The sequence below is a fragment of the Takifugu flavidus genome, chromosome 19 (assembly GCF_003711565.1).
Source record: "Takifugu flavidus isolate HTHZ2018 chromosome 19, ASM371156v2, whole genome shotgun sequence".
Lineage (NCBI taxonomy): Eukaryota > Metazoa > Chordata > Actinopteri > Tetraodontiformes > Tetraodontidae > Takifugu > Takifugu flavidus.
The window spans coordinates 1,915,895-1,938,795 of record NC_079538.1 but is presented as its reverse complement, the minus strand read 5'-3'; the positions used below and the strand labels follow the sequence as shown (position 1 = coordinate 1,938,795).

Sequence of the window (22,901 nt, the reverse complement as noted above, 5' to 3'; positions counted from 1 at the left end):
TTTTTTTTGTGAAGCAGGGCTAGGGTTAGCTCAGTGTTTGTGGAGTATTGACGCACATGACAAGCTTTACAGATGGAGTGGGTCTTAAGTTGTGTCCATCTTTATCACGCCAGTTACGGCTGCATGTGCTCAGGAATCAGGACTGCCATACATCATTTACCCACAATGCTTTGCTTGACATTTCCAACTTGATAGTCCAGCAGAAGTGTGAAACGGAAAAGCAACCTGCAAAGTTGTTTGATTTTTGATTTAAAAATGGATTATGTGGCCCAACAGTGTTGCTTCAGAATGGCCCTTTTAAGAATCTCAGTGCAGCTGGAAAACAATTCTTTTTGAGATCCATCTACATCACGCATGCAAATACATCCATTACACCAAGCTTTCAGAGAGGTGCTGTTAATGTGTCAATTAACGTACGTAGGTGGGGCTTCTCTGTTGGCCTTCACCAGGTCCCCAGTCTACATCCAAGGTGGGTGAGGGGGCGACATTCATGACTTCCACTTTCAGCTACTGCTTTCAGGTCCAGCGTTTGGTGAGCGAACCCCTCACACACCAGCACGCTGCCCTCAGCAGAGGCCACCCACAGGCAGCACACGCCTCGCTGCAAATAACCAAGCTTGTCTAATTTATCCACGCCAGTCAGTGGCCGGGAATCTTGCACCCAGAGCCAGTTTTGACTGCTGCAGATGCTACATAAATAAAGATTGATTGATACTGGCCCAGACAGGATTTGACTGATGTATGGGTGCCTCCCTCACTGTCTGCTGTCACAGGACTGACATTTCTCCCTTGATGCGCTAGAAGGCTTTTACATACATTTCAACACCACAGAGAGAAAAGTTCAGGGCGAAAACGGGAAAGCCTGGCCAACGTTCCTCCAACTCTTCCTACTCTCAGAACACTTCTACACAAGCCTCATTTTAGAGGCAAGAACAAATTAATTCAAAGACAACTGGGGAACCATATTTAAGCCATAGTTAAAGCTTTAATTTGCATGAGAATTTTACACATTCGGGTATAAAATGGTAACAGTTCAACAAAACAAATGGAACAGTGACTTTTCATACACACTTCATGTAAGTACAGTTAAAATGGGCTTTTTTTCTATTTGAAGCAGGACTTTATATTAAAAATAAATGAGCTATGAGCCTATTTAGCAATCATGAACTAAAGTATCTGGGTGCTTTCATGTTTATCATTCAGGGGCCTCACATACAAACACTCACTCTCTTTTCCAGTCCAAGAGTGAGATAACCCTGGAAATGTGCAGCGCTCCACACCAACTCCCTGGTTGGTGGACAAACATTTCAAGCGCTTTACGGTTGTTGTCGCCCCCTAGTGGCGATGCTGTAAACTGTTAATGTCTAAAAGGACATTCCTTAGAGGGACGTGAGCATTAGAGCTAAACAGATGAACCATGAACTCACCCAGGTCTTGGTGATGACACGAGTGGATCTAAAAGTGTGTTTGAAACGGTGCAGAAAATCCCGTTACCAACGACGACAGCGTTGTACTCATCCGAAGTACAAGACTTGTGCTCTTTGGTTTGTCGATCAAACACAGACATTCTGATACACTTAGCTGAGGGTTTACTACATGCTAACATCAACATGAGGAAATTTAGCATGTGAGTGTGACTGGAGGAGGAGGGGCTACATCACATTAGCACTACCTGAGTGTTCAAAACCTATGAGAGATGGAGCCCAGCGAGTGCTATTCATCCCGTGGCCCTCGCAAACGCAGTAGTGAAAATAAATGTTTTTTTACAATAATGTAAATTGATTTTGTACGATTTGTGTCTGTGTCATAGAGGAGGGAAATGTAACTGGTATCATGAGACAAGTTGTGACAATCAGTGGCGCCTCTGCTCACTGTGGCCCCCTGCTGTCCATAAGAGCTCCTACAAATCTACCCCCTCCCCAGATGACTGGTGTGTGTTGAATGGGATGCTTTGGCTCACAATTGCTGATACGTCCCGTCACGGTGTTGGTCTTTGGACATCCTCTACTAATGGTGTAGAGGCCCAAGGCCACGCCCCCTGTCTGTCATGTGGAAAGAGGATGCCCTCGATGTTTATGTTTTTTGTCCTCACGCTACAGGTTCTTTAAAGGTCCCCCTCAGGAAAAGGGAGCCTCCTTCACGTTGATTTTCTCGGTTGTACAGTCCCTGAAATTTAAACAGGACTTTGTGCTGTTTTCTGTTTTCCAGGAGCCTATTTCTGGCTGCTTTTCCTTCCAGCGTGGGTTCTTTTCCTGATCCTCCAAGTCAACTTGGCGGATCCTAGCCTGGCCAACTTTCCCCCAACTCTGCCTGCTCTTGGAACTTTGTGGGATGGTCAGGCTCTGGCTTTTGTCGTCCTCTGGATCTTATTTCAGGCTCTGCTCTATTTACTGCCCGTGGGAAAGGTGAGTTTAAATATCTGTAGGATTCAAAGATGGCAGAAATTGTAATGGATTGCTGAGAGAAACTTAAGATCTCCTCCAAAACACTCATCAAGGTTAATAGCTTGTTTCACACTACACAAAAATGGTGCCTTGTTCCGGGTCGACGCAGGTCGTTTCAGCACTGTGAGCAGGTTGTGGCACCATTTCATCCCACGGGACGCCTGCAATATGAACGGCGTCCTGCTCAATTGACCGATGATGTTGCCGTTCCTGCCAGTCTCATTGTAGTTTAGTCACTGGACTTCCTGTCCAGAATCTGGTCTCTGAAGAGATTGTGGCACTTTATCAGTCAACCAAATCAAAAGTGGAGCTCCACGCTCTTTAATACGTGAAGCAGGCCATGCTCAGGACATCCCACCCATCAGGGATGCTTTATTTACAGCTCGTGTAGCTTTCTGTTCATCGTGGCAGCCAAGGACAAGATCAGCAGATCCAGCAGCTGCTCAGCTTCTGTAGAGAAGAGAGTGGCCAGCAGATTTCAGCTTCTGTGCTGCTCCCAGTTCTGGATGCTGATATTAGCAGCCTGGGACGCTCTGAGTGGCCCAATGAGCAACGTTGCTCATGACTGTACGGCCACTCAGCCCTGGCTAACCCTCCTGAGCGTCTCCAGCTCTCAGCTAGCTGCACCACCGGGCTCCTCCCTGTCCTCCTCTGTTGTCAGGAGTTTAAGACTTAGTCACTCCTTCTCTTAGTAGCCTCATCACTGGAGCCACACATTCAACAAGCTACCTCACAATCTCTCCAGATGAGCCCCAAGTTCCTTCCTCCTCCTCTAAATGGACACTTGCACGTTGTTCAGTCTGCGCTGAGCTAGGAAATGTTGCAAAGGGCCAAAATGGTACCAAGAAGGCTGCCCGTGGACTCTCTGAGGTCCATGCTGTCCACTGTTGGCCCCTCAGTGTTGCAGCACACGTGAAGGTGGAACGATGAGGATGTTGTGGGCGTCCCGAGCTGCCACAGCCCTCGCTGATGTGCTGCAAAGCAGTAAAAGGTTCTATCAGCAAGGTGACATTGCAAATGTTGAACCATTAGAGGGGGTGGTCCCTCCCCTTCCCCAGCCTGAAAGCCCTCCACTGGGAGCTGGTAGGCCTCTGGACAGCAGGGGGCCACAGCGAGCAGAGACTTTCACTGTCCTTTTATGAGACAAAGATCTCCTGGAAGAGAACAAATCATGTTTGTGCCCAGAATTGCTGATGCAGCCTTTCAGAAGCCGTCGATATAGTGCAATGCATTCCTCCTCTGTTCAGGATCCACCCAGGAAATCTATGTAGATCTGGTCTATTTTGGGTCCAGATGAATGGTTGGATTGAAGGAACTGGACCAGTTGGCAGCATTTGCCTGAGGCCATGCAGACGTCTTGGCTTAACTTGAATAGAGCTCCAGGTGTGTTTGCCCTCGATGACCTCAGTAGTTGCTCTAACCTGTGTGCAACAGAACACGCCGTCCCTCCCCCCTGGACATGTTGACCAGCTTTGTGTGCTGCAAGGCTGCTCATTACCTCCTATATAGACTTGGAGACAGAGGCTCTGTTGCTCTTGTGGTGTTGACGTGGAGTTTCTGGCTGTTCTTCTCTTGCAGCTGAGCGATGGGATGCCCCTGAAGTCTGGACAGAGGCTGAAGTACAGAACCAATGGTTTGTTTCCACATTTGTCTCTTGTCCGTGTCTGTTTTGTCCAGATGTGCCAGCCAGTCTGGCTCTGCCCGGATTAAAGCCGGTCTCTTCCCCTGTGCATGTCACCTCCGCAGGGTTTTTGGCCCTTGTGCTCAGCTGTGCAGGGACAGCAGCAGCAGCCTACCAGGGGGTGGACTTCACCTACATCCACAGCCACTTCCTGCAGCTGGCTGTGGCGTCCTTCATCGTCTCCACTCTGCTCAGCATCTACCTGTATGTGCGCTCTCTGTCGGCCGCCCCAGCAGATCTGGCCCTGGGGGGCAGCTCTGGTAAGACCTGGCTCGATGCTTTGAAGCCACTGAATTCTCTAACAGCGAATGAATGGAGGTTCGCTCCTCTAATCCATAGCTGGTCGCTCATTTCTCTTCTTTCGTCACAGGTAATGTGGTGTATGACTTTTTCAAAGGACGGGAGCTCAATCCCAGATTGAAGGGCTTTGATCTGAAGTTCTTCTGTGAGATGCGTCCTGGCCTGATTGGCTGGGTGAGTTATCACCAACTAACAGTGGAACCCAGAGTTTCCTTAACACGTAAGGCTAATTAGGCCTGTCACAATTCATTCACAACAATCCTGCACGATGAATCTGATTAAACTTATTAAGCAGCCATCAGCAGGAGGGTCCCCCTACATGAGCCTGGTCCTGCTCAAGGTTTCTTCCTGTTAAAGGGGAGCTTTTCCTTGCCACTGTTGCTTGTCTGGGGTCAGGTCCTGGGATTCTGGAAAGCACCTAGAAACAATTTTGATTGTAAAAGACGCTATATAAATAAAGATTGAAGCAACAAATACCCATGCCGTGCACATGCCGTGCACGCTCTGCTGTGAGGATCAGTGCTCCTACTGTCAGCAGAACCAAGTGAATTAAGGTGGACCACACTGGGTGACACCAGGACCCTGTGGATTAGAACCACCAGCAGTGCTGATGTCCAGTAGTCTGCAGAAGAAGGTTTGGTGCTGGCAAACGTGCAGGATTCCTCAGCGAGGACGGCACCTGTAGCTCCCAACCCTCCCACCCTGGGACTAGCTCAGCACCACGGTAGCCCTGCGGCCACATCGGTTGTGTGGTTTTAAATGGAACCTATGTGGAGTGTATGTGTCACCTTGTGTGGGGGGGCTTTTAAAAGAGGCTGATGAGAGGGTGCTAACCTGCTCCTGATCCAGTCAGCCTGTGGGCCATCTGGTGAGGCGTTTCCTCCTGACCCTGTGAGCTCAGGCTGGCCCAGTGCTGTGATGAAATGAAGCCCAGCTCATTAGATTTCCAAGCTCCTGTGTGAAGGGTGGATCAGGAAAGCTGATCCCTGCTTCCTCCCTGCTTCTGCTCCAGTGTCTGATCAACTTTGCCATGGCTCTGGCTGAAATGAAGCAGCAGCAGCTGGACACTCCGTCTGCCTCCATGATCCTGGTCAACCTCTTCCAGCTCCTCTACGTGCTGGACGGCCTCTGGAATGAAGTGAGGGCAGCACTGTGTTGCAGCTGTGTGTGTGTGTGTGTGTGTGTGAAGAATGTCCTGTGTAATGGCTGTCCTTTCAGGAGGCCATCCTGACCACCATGGACCTGATGCACGACGGCTTTGGCTTCATGCTGGCCTTTGGTGATCTGGTGTGGGTTCCCTTCACTTACACACTGCAGGCGTACTACCTGGTGAGCCACCCCAGCCCCCTGAGCCCCCCTGCCCTCGCCGCCATCGTCACTCTCAAAGGTGGGTCTGAGGCTGCGCCGCCCCCTCTGCGCCGACCCCTCAGAGCTCTGACCCCTGACCCCTCTGTTCTGTCTCTTAGCTATCGGCTTCTACATCTTCAGAAAGTCCAACTCTGAGAAGAACGCCTTCAGGAGAAATCCAGCAGATCCCAATCTGGCCCGTAAGTCCCCCATTGTTGTTGTGCTGTTTTCCGAGCCATGTTTGGAGCTGTGACCCTGCTGGAGCTGAAGCTGTCTGCACATGTGGTGCACTGTTGTGTGCGGTGTTGACCCACACCTGTCTGTGTCTTGTGCTGCCCTGCTACAGATCTGAAGACCATCCCGACGGCCACGGGGAAGAGTCTGCTTGTGTCTGGCTGGTGGGGCGTGGTTCGCCATCCCAACTATGTGGGAGACCTGCTCATGGCTTTGGCCTGGTCCTTGCCCTGCGGTCAGTTCATTTCCAGCGCCATGGGCTCCTCGCTCTGGTCGGTGTCGACCTGCTGGCTCAGCTTCTTGTGTAACTGCTGCTGTTTTCCACATGCACAGGCTTCAACCACCTCCTGCCCTGGTACTACATGATCTACTTCATCATCCTGCTGGTGCACCGAGACTCCCGGGACATGAGCGAGTGCAGGAGGAAGTACGGCTCGGCGTGGGAAGAGTACTGCCGGACTGTTCGCTACCGGCTCATCCCTCGCGTGTACTGAGGGGCCCCGCAGGGCCTCCTGTGCCTCAGGCCTGTCACCAGCATTAGGACCCAAGAACATCATTCCTGATCCACTCACACTGCGGTGGGAACGTCGCCTCAGGCAGAGGGAAAAGAAGCTCTTTAGAAATTTGTGAAACGGGTCAAAAGGTCTGTAGAGCAGCAGTGTTGGTGGGATGTGCACGTTGTGTGGACACCCTAGTTTTAGAGCAAGAGACCCGAGGGCGTCATTTTAGCAGATAATTGGTGATAATTCAGCTTTGCTTTTCTAGGAAGCGCCGACTTTCCCTGCTCGTTTATGTTGTGTTCAAACTTGTCGGTGCTTCACAAGCACACGACACTCAGCTTCAACCACAGCCGGTGTGGCAACGCTGTTGTTGTTGTTGTTGTTGTTGTTGGGGGTGGTGGTGAATGCCTCAGTACCACGAAGCTCAGCTGGAAGCATGTTGTTCTCAGGACCCAGCAACATTTGTTAGAAAAGCTTATTGTGTAAGATGTAGTTTCAGCATGATCACACACACACACACGCTCGAGTGCATGATTTGCCTCAATACTTGAGGAAAAAGCACATGAAGAAATGTTTTAATGTTAAAGATGTAAATGCAGCAGCAGGTCAGCTGATTCAGGTGACCTTTGACCTCCTGCCTCCATCTCCAGAGTTCCTACTGTGTTGACTAGTTGACTGAAATACTGCTTTTAAACATGTTTATTATCAAATCCAAACCATATTTTTTTACAAGTGCAGCTGTAGGTGAGGGCTTTTCCGCTGCAATTTTGAGGAATTTGTGTAAATATGTTTTTTAATACTTTTGTGGAAAACACGAGTGGTTGTAGAAATATGTCATTGATTCTTTAAGGTCATTTAGGCCCTTGTAGTGGTGTTTGCAGACGGAGAGCGGTGGCCTGTCCTCTCCTTCCTCCAGCTGGAGCCACGTCCCAAACGTCACCAAAGCCACCAGCTGGACGTTGGCCACTGCGGAGCCATCGGTGTCCCATCGGTGTCCATCGGTGTCCCATCGGTGTCCCATCGGTGTCCCATCGGTGTCCCATATGCCTTCAATGTGTAGAAGCTGCAGAATAAAGCTCTTTTTGGTTTTTAGTGCTTCTTCTCTCTCCTTGCTGTTTTCTGTGACCGATTGGACTGGTACTAGACTGGAAACCAGTGCTCCCACACACAAACCTGTACACCTGTAACAGCTGGAACACGTGTGGTGTGAATTAGAGGAGGTGAACTCTGGACGCCTGAAGGAAACGGTGCTGAGCGCCTCTCCAGGAGACCCCCCACCAGGGCCGGTTCTGCTGCTCTTAAGGATGAGTTGAACCATGGTGAAGGTCTTTCATGAGAGGCCGTGATGGCTGCTGGCGGGGACCAAAAAGGACTGCAAACACTTTATTTATTACTTGGAAAGATCAACTTTAAAAAAAGGTCACAAGCAGCGACCTGAAATAAAGACCAGAAGATCAAAGTGATGAGAGCTAAAATGATTTACAGGGAGGGGGGGTCCAGCGTTCATTGACCCCCACCTGGAAGCTCCATGCAGCAACATTACAAGAAAACACTTTGATCCATCTGCACGTCCATATTTATTTCCACCACCGTGGATCTAAACCGCCGTCAGTCACAGGTGGATCTCCTCAAATAAATACAACATGAAAAAAATGGTGGCGGCGACAAAACCAAGTGCTGAGCAAGGGTGGGGCAGCTGTGTTCAGATACAAGCTCTTCTGTGTCCCTGAGCAGACACAGCGTGGTGGGGGGGGACACGTACACGCGCAGCAGAGCCCCCCCCAGGAGTCAAACTGCAGCAGCTGTGCTGCTGCTGCTGGAATGGTTTCCTAATGCACCAGTTCTCCGGGCCTGAGACGTCCAGGTCCAGGTTCACCGGAACAGGTGAGTCGGTGCTGGACACACTGGTCTCCCACAGGGAAGAGTTGACGGGGACGGATGGACAGGACATTTTCTTTCCCATCGGACAACAAGAAGACGTGCAGCTCTTTAAATTTCAGTTCTAATTAAACAACGCAGCGGAGTTCACTCGTCCGGGGAGACGGTTGTGTTAAACTCGTGTTAAAGCTCGGGCTTTTTTCATGGACGCGCGCGGGGCGTGTCCGTCTGTCCTCTGGCCTGTTTCACAGGACAGACTCTCCAGTTTGAAGCTGTGCGTCCTCCTGATGCTTCTCCAACATCCTGGTGCTGACCTCTGCCTCCTCCTTCAGGGCCTCCGTCTTTTCACGCCTCCTGCGCCGGGCCTCCACCCAGGGGATGAGGCAGAGCAGGGCTCCTCCGAAGAGGGGGGGGATCCCTGCCAGGTAGAAGGCCACGTCGTAGCTGCCCAGCCTGTCCCTGAGGAAACCTGCAACAGTAACAGTCCAGTGCACAGACGTCATTCATTTACATGGGGAAACTGGACTTCTTTCTCTGGTTACGTGGTTGATTTGCTTTAACAAGTCTCTCGTTCACACGTGTTGCTGTTCAGCATCCAGCCAGGGGCAGTACGTCTAAATCAAATGTAGCTTTGCAGTTTGGAGAAGATTCTGTTAACCAGAATGGATCTGAAGCGGGTGAAGTTTACAACAAGTGGGCACTAGGGGGCGCAAAAGAGCCGTGAACGCCGAAGATGCGCGAATCTTTCAGGCCTGAGGCCCGACTGGTGCTGAAGGTTAGTTACTAAAGAAGAGAAGTGGAGCCAGACCGGTTGCACCGGTTCCCAGGCCACGTGTTTCTCTGCCCCTCTAAATTATTAGGGCCACCATGAAATATTCACCGGCAGTGGGAGCAGGACGGCCCCTGAACTGAGGTCACCAAAGTATCTTACCTGCTATAGGAGGTCCCACGGTCATGGGCACAGACATCAGGCCCAGCAGGAAGCCGATGGCTTGGGACACATCTTTGGCACCGACCAACTCAAAGGCGATTGGAGCCATGATGCTGATGAAGCAGCCGTCAAACAGCCCCATCAGCAGGCACACGGCAATCAGCGCCCCGAAGATGTTGCACAGTGGGATCATCATGGACATGAGCCCAATCACAAAGAACGATGTCACCTGCAGGACGGAGACGAGACGTCAGCTTGCATGTGCCGACCAGATTCACTTCCAGAAGAACTCACAATGTAATGGGGGGGGGGGCACCGGTCCATGAAACACCCCCCTGATGGGAGAGTCACCCATAGATGCCCCAGCAGCCTCGCCACAAGGTTCAGCAGCAGAACAGATCAGCCGATCTCATCGTGACTCTGGAGGATCATCTCTGTAGCCTCCAGTTGATCTGTGAGGAGTCTCACAGTGACCTCTGACCTGGCTCTGCCTTTTAACTCCTATCAAAGGGATCCTGGAGCAGCTTTTTTCCCACCAGACACATTAAAAAGATCAGATCAGACTAACTTGGGATGGTGCTGGACTCTTTGAGGAGGTCTGGATAGTTCTGTCAGAACCCCCAGCTGATCCACCTGCTGAAGAGCTGACAGGAATCTCTTTTACTGGCTGCCCATTAAAGCCGCAACACATTTTAAAATCCTTCTCTTGCATATGTGGCCCTCAGGGGCCCAGGACAAGTGGACAGGACCAGGTTGCCGCTCCGCTCTCAGTGTTGGTTTAAGGCTGGTTCCAGAACCTTCAACTGCAGAATGGGTGGGGAGTGTTTGGAACGTTACTGTATGTGTCCTTGTGGTTTTCTCCATTTGCCTGGACCCCCGTTCCCCTCCTGGCAGCGTGTCTTCCTGTTCAAAGGTCAGGGCGCTTGCTAGCATGAAGGTGCTTTCTAGGAGCTCAGGCTGAGTTTAAGGTGCATGGAGACAACCCTGGACCCCACCAGCAGAACCTGCACGTGAGAGTGAAAGAACGGGGGGGTGTTCACCTGCAGGTAGACTTTGTTCACTCCGGGAATGTAGTCCGCCACCCTGCCGAAGATGAAGCGACCTATGCAGGAAGTGATGCCGATAGACAGAAGCAGAACTTCTTTGTTGGTTTCTGGTCCAAAACGCTCCTCCACGTGCTTCATCTGTGGGGGAGACGACAGGAGCATGACGTGATTATCACAACCCAAACACCGGCCCTCGTCCGAGCAGGAGTGGAAGGAAACAACGTGAGGAGCGGCCACAGAAGAAGAGCTTCAAAGTGGTGTGTGAGGCAAACAGGAGGCCCGACAGTCTGAGTGGCTGCACCCCCCCCAGGACCTAATACTGGCTCTGCTCCGCTTCTCTGCTGCAGCTGCCACAGCAGAGCCCCCACCAGCCACCCGGGAAGGGGGGGGGTCTTGTTCTCACTATCGACCAGTACCAAAATACTCATTCTTCTAGAAAAGTGAGGACATGTTGACTGGCCCTCACAATGTCACAGGACTATTTGGGGGTTAAGACTTGGTTTTAAGGTGAAAACTAGAACTAGATTTAGGTCAGGGTCAGGGGTCAGGAAATGCCTTATGTCTGTGGAAGTCCTCACAAAGATACAAGAATAAGAAAGTGTGTGCTCTCTCTCTCACACACACTAAGCAGCACTTTAATGAATAGAGGAGAGTGAAGGGGGCTTTATAGAGGTATGATCCTCAGGCTGTCCCATCACAGAGCAGCCATGAGCACAGTCTGGGCCCCCCTGTGAGCCCCCCCCCCCCGGGACACATGCTACTCATGCTACTGGACGGTGTCAGGAAGACACAGGAAGCCTCTTCTGCCAGATAGCCTGCTGACTCAGCACGATGGAAAACAACTGAACAGCAGCAGGAAGTTCCCAAAATGGTTTCAGTCACACGGAGCGGCTCAGCAATACTGTGTGTGTGTGTGTGTGTGTGTGTGTGTGTGTGTGTGTGTGTGTGTGTGTGTGTGTGACCGGTCTGTGAGGGATCCGTCCGCTTTGGAAGGAGCAGAACAACATCTAACATCAACAGAAGTGCATCAGAGGGATAAAGACACAGAAGCTAATATAGAGAATTCTGCTTATTACCTGCTTATAGCCAATTAAGGATATTAATTAATGAGCTTCAGCAACAAACAGGAACCATGATCTTCATATCAGTGACTGAAGGTCAGAGGCCCCAGATAAGATTCTTATCTGTATTTAAGAGAGAAAACTTGTACATAATGTCCGATGATGATTCTGATTGAGACAGGAAATAGAAGCTGAAGTCAAGATATGACCAAACGCCTCAGAGAGCTGCTGTCGCCGCAGAAACCAAGGGAAGTGAAACGTGGAGCCATGTCACCATCTTTTCCTTCCTTTCACAGTGACCTTTGCCCATAGGAGACTCACACACAACACACACACACACGCTCCCACACACACACACTTGTGGGAGCTCTCTGGGGTCCACAATATTGGACACTTGGACATGTAGCATGCAGGGGTCAAACATCCCTGGAGCGCTGTAACGTGCGTGTGTGTGTGTGTGTGTGCGCGCGTGTGCGTCAGCCTGGTTTCAGGACGCAGTTGTATCCTCACTGGCTCTACTGGACCTGCTGGGTCTCAGAACCGTGTGGGACCCTAGTGATCAGACTGAGGGGTGCTCCACGGGGGTCTGTGTGGACCGGACCTGCTGATCCCTGGAGGACCTGCAGCTTCCACACACCCTGATAAACTAAAGTGCTCCAGTTTGGCTGTCTGTGGCCCCCTGGGGTTCCTGTGTGACCTCAGCACTACAGTGAGGAACTTCAGGGTGATGCTGGACAGAACTGTGCTATTATTATATCAGAACTCCTCTGGTTCCAGGTGATCCTCCATGCACCTACTTCTTGGCTGGACTCTGTAATTAACTGTTAAGACCCCTCCAATGAATTCAAACAGTTATTAGAAGAGAGAATAATTAGAAGAGAGTTTTCGCATGTCCTGGAAACCCAAGGGGTGGTTGGAGAATCCTCGTCTTTAGCTACAAGGGTCACCAAAAGCCAAGCGCCTCCTCATCTGAGAGAACTCGTGGTAGCACATTATCCCCACGGGATTCCCCACTCTGAAAGACGCTGTATGTTCATCGTAGTAAAGGAACATGTCCTGTGAGACAGTCATGTGATCTGAGCAGAACGGGGCACCCTGGCCAGTATAGAAGTCGATCACATGTTAGATCACGCTAGCTAGACGTTCGGGCTCCAGCTCCAGCAGGTCTGCAGCTACAGGCCTGGAAGGGTGACGGCCAACACAGCAGAGCCAGATTAGATGCTGAGACTGTTCATGTGCACATTTAAAGACATTATATTACTAAATAAACACTAAAGAATAACCACTGTCACAACTGCTTACCCATAAAATAACGAATACAAGAATACCGCTGATGGCCAATTCTGAAATAAAATACTACAAAACTATTTGGACCTTTGTCCCTGTTGCTGGGCTCTGCTGGGTCCAAACACAGAGGCCGTCTGTGGACACGTGAAGCTGCACAGCAACAATCTGTTGCATCTATATGATCCACATCTATCTGATGGCCCTTTGCTCCGGTGAGCTGTGATAACCTGCAGCTACACAAACAAGACAAAGCCGCGGCGGTGCCGACGGACGTGGTGCCACTTACCAGGTGAACGTAAGGCACAAAGTAGCCGTACAGGGCTGCTGGGATTCCAAAAGCCCAGATACGATATCCCAAAGACTTCCAGATGTTGAAGTTGAAGATCTGGCCGATGGGGGGGCAGCAGCGGCCTGTGCTGGAGGTCTTAGCAGGCAGCAGCGGCTTGTAGGTGAAACCCGCCAGCATCAGCACAAACATGAGGATGCAGAGGACGCGCATGGTGTTGTGAAGGCCCACTCTGCTCAGCAGGCCCGACAGCATGAAGGGCAGGATGATGGTGAAGATGCTGCTGCCGGCGGTCACGATGCCGTTCACCAGGCCCAGGCGCTTCTTGAAGTAGTGGCCCAGGATGACCAGGCTGGGCTGGTAGGAGAAGGAGCAGCCGCAGGCAAACACAATGCCGTAGGTGAAGTACAGGGGCCCCAGGGAGCTGCAAGGAGATCAAACCACAGGAGATGAGGACAAGACAGCAGATCCACACCGCGTAATAGAACTGCAGAGGGGCGCTCCAGAGACAAACGGCCTCGTGTGACCACACCAACAGATCGCCATCGTTAGGAACCGTGGCCTCTCATCCAATCGCCGTCTTTGTTCAAGGGGACCACAGGAGACTCTCCATGTGAGCTAAAAGTGGTTAAAAAGCTGCCCATTCTTGGTTCTTTGGCCCGAAAATACCAGGAATGGACCTTGATGGACAGTGTCCCTGCTTGGTGTTTAATATTGTGTGATGTGGAAAATCACGGGGAAGCTAACCTGATGACGCGCTGGTAAACACAAGCGACCTTTGATTGAGCTAAAAAAAAAACAGGACCAGGATGAGGACCAGGATGAGGACTGGGATCAGCACCTGCGTGTGCAGCCTGAAAACAAGTGCTGCCCCTCATGATTTCCGCTCAGTTCCGCTGGTGCCAAAGTCCAGCTGGAGGTAAATAAAGTCGCCTGCTTTAGAAAACAAGCTGCCAGTGAAACGACCTTTGCAACCAGAGCTACTCGGCTCTGCTGCAGTCAGACGTGATGGCCGCAGTGTTGCTCTCAGGTGCAGCACACTGGGTCTGATCCACTCAGTGTCCAACACACTGGGTCTGATCCACTCAGTGTCCAACACCTGGACCATTTCTGTTCCACCATTTCTGCAAAGTAATAATGACATATTTCATTCAGTGAAGGCTGAGGACCGATGCATGGAGATACGATTGAGCTACCAGAGCAGGGAACCTTCACCACCGGCCCACCCTCAGCTCAGAGGACACTCACAGACCCAAAGGCTTCTATCAGTGTCACTGGGAGGAAGCCCACCTGCCCAGGTAGACCAGGCTGCTGTCCTGAAGCAGGTGACCTCAGGACGCCACTAGCCTGGCTCAACGCTTTAACTTGGTGAGGAGTTTGGACTGGACGTGACAGTGAAGCAGCACCAGGATGGGACACTGCGGCCATCAGGCAGAGGTTACTTACGTGACAAAGGAGCTGGCCAAGAGGCCCACCAGGCCGACGGCGGCGCCACCCACAGCAGTGATCCTGCAGCCCAGAATGTCTGTGAAGACGCTGACGATGGGAGAGCAGAAGAAGATCATCCCCATGGAGAGCGAGCCCACCCATGCTGAAGAGACAGAGAAGCACAAGCTCAGAAGCCGCCGTTTTGGAAGCTTGACCCCCCCCCGTGACGACATCCCCCCTCCATCGGGGGGGATCCTACAGCAGAGATCCTGGTCAGGTGGCCCTGCAGGTACCTGCTGCTGGTGATCCATTAACAGTCCAGCTGACTCTTGATCACGATCCCCACCACACATAAAGCTTGTTTATGAGCAGAATGACTCCTTTTAAGAGGTTGTTGGAAGCTCTTATATTCGTTCCAGATGCTGCAGGAGGAAAGAAGCATCAAACTACGGTGGTTCCAACCTGCCCTTTGTGCCCCGCGTAATAAAGTCAGAGGGAAATCAAGGGAACCCATCGCTCCAAGACAACAGGAAATTGCTGCTGCGCTTTTATCCTTTTTCCTTCTTCGTTTAAAGATATTAATGTTTCAGACTAAGAGGAAATCTAGACTGAAAAATGTAATATGAGGATTGTGTGTTCCAGCGACACAGAAGCAGCCACAATTAGCCCACCTTGGCCATCTCTGCAGCTTTACTGGGACTAGTGTCTGGCCCACACTCACCAGCCGTCTCCAGGCTTCTCTGTAGCGGGCAGCCAAAACCAAACTAGAATCTAAATGCAGCCCTCGTGGTGCTCCCAACATGAGAACATGGCTGGACAGGAAGCAACTATTTAGCTGCTGAAAAGGTTGAAGGGGAACCAAAGGTGAACGGCAGAGGAGCAAACATGAAGTTGCTCCAGAAACCTTCAAGCTGAGCGTCCAGACTGTGGAAGAAGGAGACCAGTACACCAGATCAGACTAGAGCCCTGCTAGTCCAACAGAACATACTAGCAGTACTACTGCCTTCCAGCAGCATGGTGACTGTGGTCACTGTAGGTGATCGTGTAGGGCGACAGCTTAGACCGGTGGTGGGGAGGAGGACTCTGGGGGTGAGGAAGATGAGGAGCACACAGAGAGAGCAGAGAATGAAGAGGAGGGAGCTGAAACTGGACGGGTGTTGTGAGGCCTTCAGGGAGCAGCTGGAAGAAGGAGACTTGGTGGAGGAATGAGGAATTGAATTCAGGGAAAGAGGTGAGCTGAAGAGAGAAGAGAAGGTTAGGAGCACAGGAGACATAGATGCAGAAGGTGAGAGCCACAAAGCATAGAGGCGGAGATGTGCCCACCTCTTCTGGAAAAGAAGATGGAGAGAGAAGGTGACTTGAAGAATGAGGGAAATGAGAGGCAGCCAAGGTAGCAGAAGTGAGGGATGTGGAGCAGGAGAAGCAGAAATGAGTAAGATGATGACACCTGTGGAGGTCTGGAAGTGTCTGGAGAAGGACCTGTTGAGTTCCTGGCGAGGTTGGTCGACAAGCTTTTAGAGGGGTGCGAATGTCTAAGGAGGGAAGTTGATCTTCAACAAGGCAGACATGCAGAGGACCGGGGATGAGGACATCAGAGGGACAGCACATGTTAGATCTTCTGGAAGTAAAGCAGAGGGGCCAGACTGAGACCTGATCAGAGGAGGACAGTGAAGGATGCTGAGGAAGGAAGTGCCAGGCAGGAGCCCTGGAGGAAGAGCTGAGTCTAGATATGTAGCTGCAGCTAGAGAGGACATACAGGCTCCTCACTCTGCCTCTGGGCATGGATCACCTGGCCCACCACTCAGTCCCTCACTGAAGAACTGAAGCTAAAAGGGAAGCTGCAGAGTCACTGATTAACCAAAGTTAATGAACTACTAAAGGACACATTTGGGCTCAAATCACCAGCTGCTTATTTCACAACTTGTCCTCAACGGCAGCAACGCCGTAAAAATGAAGAATGATGAACTAAACAGGAGGATTTTCCCACAGATTAGCATTAAAGTTGAGGCCTTTCAATGCCCTCGAAACCTTCTATTTATATCACCATGGTAGCAGCACTGAACGTCCGAGTTATTGTAGTTTTTAATGCTGCAAATCAGAAGAAGCCTTTATTGCACAGATTTGCAGAGACCCTCTCAAAGTGCTGGTTCCTCCCAGTCCCAGACTGGGATCCTGTGAAGAAAACATGTTTTTGTCCAGCCAGCAACACCAGGATCAGGTTTGTTGTTGTTGAAGAGAAGGGGAAGAGACCAGCCATTGTTGCCCCACGTCTGTGGAGCAACTTCACCTTCAGCAGCTCCTCTTTTCACCAGTGTTTGCTTTGTAGTCCTGGTCAGTTCTGAACCATCCTGAGCCTCAGCCTGAGGAGAGACCTGCTACCTTCAGGACAAATGACTGGTATCAAACTACTGGTACCAAACTACTGGTATCAGACGGCTGGTATCAAACTACTGGTGTCAGACTACTGGTATCAGACTACTGGTGTCAGACTACTGGTACCAAACTACTGGTATCAGACGACTGGTATCAAACTACTGGTATCAGGCTACTGGTATCAAACTACTGGTACCAAACTACAGGTATCAGACGACTGGTATCAAACTACTGGTATCAGACTACTGGTGTCAGACTACTGGTACCAAACTACTGGTATCAGACAGCTGGTATCAGGCTACTGGTATCAGACTAGTGGTATCAGGCTACTGGTATCAGACTACTGGTATCAGGCTACTGGTATCAGACTACTGGTATCAGGCTACTGGTATCAGACTACTGGTATCAGGCTACTGGTATCAGGCTACTGGTATCAGGCTACTGGTATCAGACTACTGGTATCAGGCTACTGGTGCACTCCAGTGCGGTGTCATTTTATCACACAGTAGCGTTAAACGCGTGATATGAGCGTGTATTTGCGTCACAAAGTTTAAACATCATAAGGTAAAAAAAACTGGTAGCTCAGGTTGTTGGTTTGAATCCTGCCTTGGACCTCTTGTATATTCTGACCCTGACCGCTGAGTTAGACCTTTTGGGTCCAAAAGAAAACATACGTTTATTTGGAAAAGCGTATTTGACAATGTTCCCTTTAATGCACAGAACCAGGCTGCTCTCTAAGGTGGCATTTATATGAATATGGACGAAGCTTCATTAGCCATCGTCACGGGGCCCATGTAGTGGGGGCTCAGCACACTCACGGGTACAGATTCACCTGCTGAAGGGCAGAAGGACATCAGGCAGGCATTGCATGAAGATATCAGATGTCCTGAAGATCTGTACTTGTTAGATGTTGGAGGAGGACGGCCAGTGGAGGACTTCATGACTCAGTAGGTTCTGGTGTTCTGCTGTTGTTAGCTGGATGCTATCACAGTCAAGCTAGGGGCTAGTGGGGAAGATGTCTGAGTCCTGTCACTGTGCAAGCTCGCTACCAAAACTAGCTCTTAGTTCCTGTTTAACCACCAGTGACCTCAGCTGTCGCGTGACTTTACATTACCATGACAACAAGCAGTCTAGGGTGAGGTTTAGGTTGAGAGTGAGCTTCATCTTGCAGCTGCTGGTGGCTCACGAACACCTTCCCCATGAAAGAACACGAAAAGTTTGAGAAAAAACAGCACTTGATAGCACACCCGGGGTGGGGGTGGGGGGTTCCTGGCATCTCCACAAAAACAGCCTAATGCACATTCAAGGCAGTTCCAATAATTCCCAGATAATATTCCTTCAGAAAATCCCTACAAGGTTCCTATATGAGCATGTGAGGAGCATGCTGGCCCTGGGCCAAAGTTCTGTGGTCTCAATGTCCAACAGCCAGTCCTGTTTAAGGATGACAAAGAGGTCAGTCATGCCCCCTCTGAGGGCCTCAGGCTGCAGCAGGAACACATCTGGCAGAGAAAGCATAATGGCCATTTCTCCATCTTCTGTATGAAACAGCTGGAAAACATTTATCTGGCGAACTGGTGGGAAGAATGCGCAGGCATCCAGCCCGAAATCCAGCTCATGTCAGGGGTTTCTGGCCCACATCACAGGAAGTGAAACCTCATGTCGGAGTCTAAAGTAAATCAGGGATGACAACTGTATGGAGCAGCTCCAATAAGCTGACACCAGAGAGGGGTGGGGGTGGGGGGGAGGTGTGTTCACTGCTGAACTTCCTCTCCACCCTGTTTTCAGACCACAGACTAAAGTTTTCCAGAGTCAAGATTTGCAGCTTTCGTTATTCCAGAAGTGGCTTCTGGTAGAAGCTCTGCAGGAATCTGAAGGAGTGCAGGTCCAGCTGAGAGACCTTTGTCTTTAGCTGGTTGGTGGATGTGTGCTGCCTGTTAGCCAGGGGCAGATATCTGACTTCAGAACCGGGGGGAAATAAGATGAAACTATTGAGGGCCACCAAACACACCAAGAACATGAGAAAAAAGATTCAAGTTTAATTACAGCGACACACAGCAGAACTGCCCCCCCCCCAGGTGAAAACAACCCTTGAAGAGACAAAACCTGCTGATAGACCCAACAGACCCCTACTGCTGTGGTGTGAGAGCATAAAGACAGATCATGTGATCACTCAGCATTCAGCTGACTGGGACCCTTTATGACGGGATGATGGATGGATGGATGGATGGATGGATGGATGATGGATGATGGATGGATGGATGGATGGATGGATGGATGGATGGATGGATGGATGGGTGGATGGATGGATGGATGATGGATGATGGATGGATGGATGGATGGATGGATGGATGTCTGACTCCTGAAGTCCTCCAGGTCCTGACGCCTCCTGCTGGACCTGCTCATCAACTCTCTACGATCATTATTTGTTTAAGGAGCATCTTTGATTCTGAACTGGGATTAATTTCACCCAGAGTCAAACACCAACATCTGTCCTACACCAACATCTGTCTGAGACACCAACATCTGCCTGTTGGTGTCAGGCAGATGTTGGCGTCTCAGGCAGATGTTGGTTTGCAGCATGTTTACCTGCTTTATCACAAGCTTCACCTAAACGCTGGCTGAGGTCACATGACCTGACAAATATTAACTGCTGAACTTTCCGATTCCTTCCTTTGATGTCACGGAGCTCCTGAAATGGAAAGATTCTGCACAATCAGGCTGTTTTACACACAGACATGAACAACGTGTCAGTAGAATTCCCATTTTCCACATTCCCTCTGGAATGAAGGGATGAATGAAGGGCGCTCTTCAGAAAGAGATGTGGGCTCCACCAATGGAGAGGACTGAGACCTGAGGGAAGGTGTGACACCGGAGCGGAGAGCACGGTGCAACACCAGCCCACTACTCCAGACTGATGGAGACAATAAGAAGTGCTCTGTCTCCTGGCAGCACCGGAGCCCAGCTGACAGAACCAGAACTCCAGTGAAGCCACCATCCTCGACACCGTAAATAGTAACGACGTCATCAGCCCCTTTAATTACAACATTGGGAACATTAGGGAAAAGTTCTGCCAGGATCTGACCCTGTCGACTCTACCTCCAGGCTGCCTCCGTGACATCAGGGTCTAGATGAGCAGACGTGTCCTCCAGTTGAACTCAGCTAAAACTGAAGTTCTCACACTGGGCCCAGAAGACCTGAGGAACATGTTCTCTACTGATGGAGCCTTGCTGAGTGGCATTAGGTTTCCCTCAGTACCACTGGAAAGAAGCTGGGTGTCTGGTCTATCAGGGCCCATATTAATCGTGTCTCAAGGTCACCTGTGCAACCTCACCAACGTCAGGAACGTCCTGTCCCAAAGTGGAGCAGAAGGATCAGTGCATGTGTTTAGTTCCTCCAGGCTGGATTATTGGTATTCCCTTCTATCTAGATGCCCAATAAAGTCCTTAAAGTCTCTCCAGCTGGTCCAGAATGCAGCAGCTCAGGTGCTGAATAGAACCAGGAACAGAGACCACATTAGTCCAGTACAGGCTCCTCTACACTGGCTCCCTGTTAAATTAAGGAGAGATTTTAAATCCCCCTTCTCACATAGGAGGTTGTTCATGGTCTTGGTCTATTCTCTCCAAACACAGGTTTACTTGGAGTTTCCAGGGTTTCTAGAGGTAGTATAGAGGGCAGAACCTTCAGTATCAGGGTTAGGGTTAGGTTCTCTGGTACCAGCTCCTAGTCTGGGTCCAGAAGGCAGAAGCAGTGTCAGTGTTTAAAACCAGACTTAAAACCTAAGGGTCAAAAAGTCTGTCTGATCCTGGATACGGTTCCTCAAGACCTGAAGGTCCAGTGGCCCAGAGCTCCATATGAGGACATCTGAAGATGCACCTGGGCTCATGGACTTGTGTTCTACCATGGACACCTTCATCCATGGACAGATTACGCAACTCCTACATCTCCAATGATAATGAACAGATGTTTTCCTGATGTTGATGTTGAGGTTCTCTGTACATGTGGTGTCTACTGCACGTCTGTCCGCCCCAGGGAGACGGATCCCTCATCTGTGGCTCTCCTGCAGGTTCCTTTTCTTTCCCTAAGAGGGTTTTTGAAGGTTTTCCTGACCCGGTTTGAGGGTCTCGGGATGGAGGGCTCACAACTGGGCAGCTTTTAAAGCCCTTTGAGGCAACAATGTTTGTGATTCTGGGATCTAAACAAACGGGATTCGATTTCAAGAGGACGAGGCTCCGCCACGCTGAAGGACTGTCTTCTAACTATGAGCACCTGAGGTAGTACACCTGTGTCCGCACCACAATTAACTTAACTTAAAAAAACACATTTTACAGAAGGCTTTTACTTCCTGTTGAGTTGTTTACTAATTTTACTTAAATCGATGTTTAAGCTAACATCCGATACAGCTGTATGTCCGTACGTGTGCACATGTCAGTGGAACATACGATGATTATTTATACAATAAAGAGATAAAAAACAGAAAACCTTTGTGTCTTCCTTGGACGTGTTAACATTTTATGACAAACGTTGGAACCTTTGCTCAGGTGCCTTCAGATGAGGACAGAAATGAAATGGGAGTGTCGCCCCTCAGGCGAACCACAGCAGGCACAAAACACATGACTCGTGTTCGGACCTGTGCCATCTCTGATGGGTAACATCATTAATCTTTAGTCCTAATGGGTCCAGTGGGTTGTCCATATTGTCCCGTGGGCACAGTTGCTGTGTTGGTGGTTGCTTACAATCTCCACTTTATTACCATGTTGTTCCAGGCAACACAGTAAAATGATTGTGTCAACTGGCAACAAAATCAAAGAGGAACACGTTATTTAGCATTAACAACTATTTGGCTGTGCTAAAACATACATGTGTAAAATATTACTCAGTGTGAAGTTGTTCCAACAGGACCCTAAAGAGCAGCACTAGCATTCTAACTTCTTACAGAGTGTATCTGTGGCTCCAGCTGCACGTGTGGGGTTTCTATAACAGCTGTGCACCACCTGTACGGCTGACGTGTGCACCATCCCACAGGTGGTGCACACGTCAGCCCACAGCACAGGTTATTTTACAGTTAAGCACGGTTTGAGAAGAGAAGCATCACCGCGGTCATATGAACACCTCCCAGACCTTTCCATCCACACATTGCACTCAAATAAAGAGATACGTGTGCAAAGTTTGGAGGTTCAATAGTGTTAATGTGAGGCGCTAAATGAATCAGACGGTGGAGTTAGAGCCGGACGGGCTGTGGGGGGCCAGAGAACTCACCCAGCACGTCTCACAATTCAGAGAAAGCAGAAGAAACATGCGATATTGGTTTGACAGGGTCCAGGTTCTCCTCGACTCAATGCTCCGGCGCTGGTTGTCTCTTCCCGCACTACTTTAAGCGGCCAGAAGAACCAACCGAGAACCAACACGTTCCACCTCTCTGGTTCCACATTTGGACAGCTCGGTGAACTGGTTCGACAAATATTATTGTGTGCTCTTCCTTTGGCCCCGCAGCCCCACCGGGAGCGCCTGAGCTCACGGAACCCCCCACCCGCACTTAGACAACTTTTGACTGAAGCACTTACCTGTCCTGAAGCGGAGGTCCTCATCATCCTCGGATCCAAACTCCTTCAGCAGGGAGAGGAAGAGTATACCGAAGGCGTTCTGGATCCCGAACACCGAGCCGTTACACCACATGGAGGCAAACATGACCACCCAGCCCCAGCCGCCCTCTGGGTGCACGAAGTCAACCGGATCAACCCCTGGAACCGCGCTCTGCTCCGGGACGCTCACCTGGCCGTTCGAGTCGCCCTTTTTCTCTTCCTCCGCGGGGTCACCAGCGGGCACCCGGTGGTCCTCCGCGGGGTCACCAGCGGGCACCCGGTGGTCCTCCGCGGGGTCACCAGCGGGCACCTGGTGGTCCTCCGCGGGGTGACCAGCGGGCACCCGATGGTCCTCCGCGGTGTCAACAGTCCCTTCTGTCATCTTTGTGTCACACTAGAACTACTGGGAGGCCTGGAGCTGTGTGTGGACTGGTTTTCAGTGACACATTCACCAAAGTAAGCCCATCCAGTCCAGGATCGTTCCTCTGGGGGCGGGGCTCCAGGAACCCTGCCCTTGGCTGGAACC

At 50.5% G+C, this 22,901-nt stretch overlaps 2 protein-coding genes across 4 annotated transcripts in view; one reads left to right on the top strand and one right to left on the bottom strand.

Moving 5' to 3' along the window:
- lbr (lamin B receptor) overlaps positions 1 to 7,598 on the top strand; it is a 14,280-nt gene extending 6,682 nt beyond the window's left edge. For both annotated transcript variants that reach the window (XM_057016019.1, XM_057016020.1), the window contains exons 6-14: positions 2,209 to 2,405; positions 4,023 to 4,077; positions 4,191 to 4,385; positions 4,496 to 4,599; positions 5,438 to 5,563; positions 5,644 to 5,812; positions 5,892 to 5,972; positions 6,119 to 6,241; positions 6,340 to 7,598. In XM_057016019.1, coding sequence (XP_056871999.1) covers positions 2,209 to 2,405; positions 4,023 to 4,077; positions 4,191 to 4,385; positions 4,496 to 4,599; positions 5,438 to 5,563; positions 5,644 to 5,812; positions 5,892 to 5,972; positions 6,119 to 6,241; positions 6,340 to 6,500 — 1,211 coding nt within the window. In that variant the 3' untranslated portion in view covers positions 6,501 to 7,598. The remainder of the gene's footprint in view (positions 1 to 2,208; positions 2,406 to 4,022; positions 4,078 to 4,190; positions 4,386 to 4,495; positions 4,600 to 5,437; positions 5,564 to 5,643; positions 5,813 to 5,891; positions 5,973 to 6,118; positions 6,242 to 6,339) is intronic.
- On the bottom strand, positions 7,191 to 22,901 carry slc16a10 (solute carrier family 16 member 10). Of its 2 annotated transcripts, XM_057016022.1 has the most exons (8): positions 22,719 to 22,899; positions 22,358 to 22,685; positions 14,442 to 14,586; positions 12,996 to 13,419; positions 10,356 to 10,499; positions 9,316 to 9,544; positions 7,688 to 8,853; positions 7,191 to 7,569 (listed from the first exon to the last, which is right to left on the bottom strand). In XM_057016022.1, the coding sequence occupies exons 1-7, from the start codon at positions 22,755 to 22,757 to the stop codon at positions 8,630 to 8,632; spliced, it is 1,533 nt and encodes a 510-aa protein (XP_056872002.1). In that variant the 5' UTR covers positions 22,758 to 22,899; the 3' UTR covers positions 7,191 to 7,569; positions 7,688 to 8,629. The 2 variants fall into 2 exon arrangements, with proteins under 2 accessions (XP_056872002.1, XP_056872001.1); XM_057016021.1 differs by having other exon boundaries at positions 22,358 to 22,901.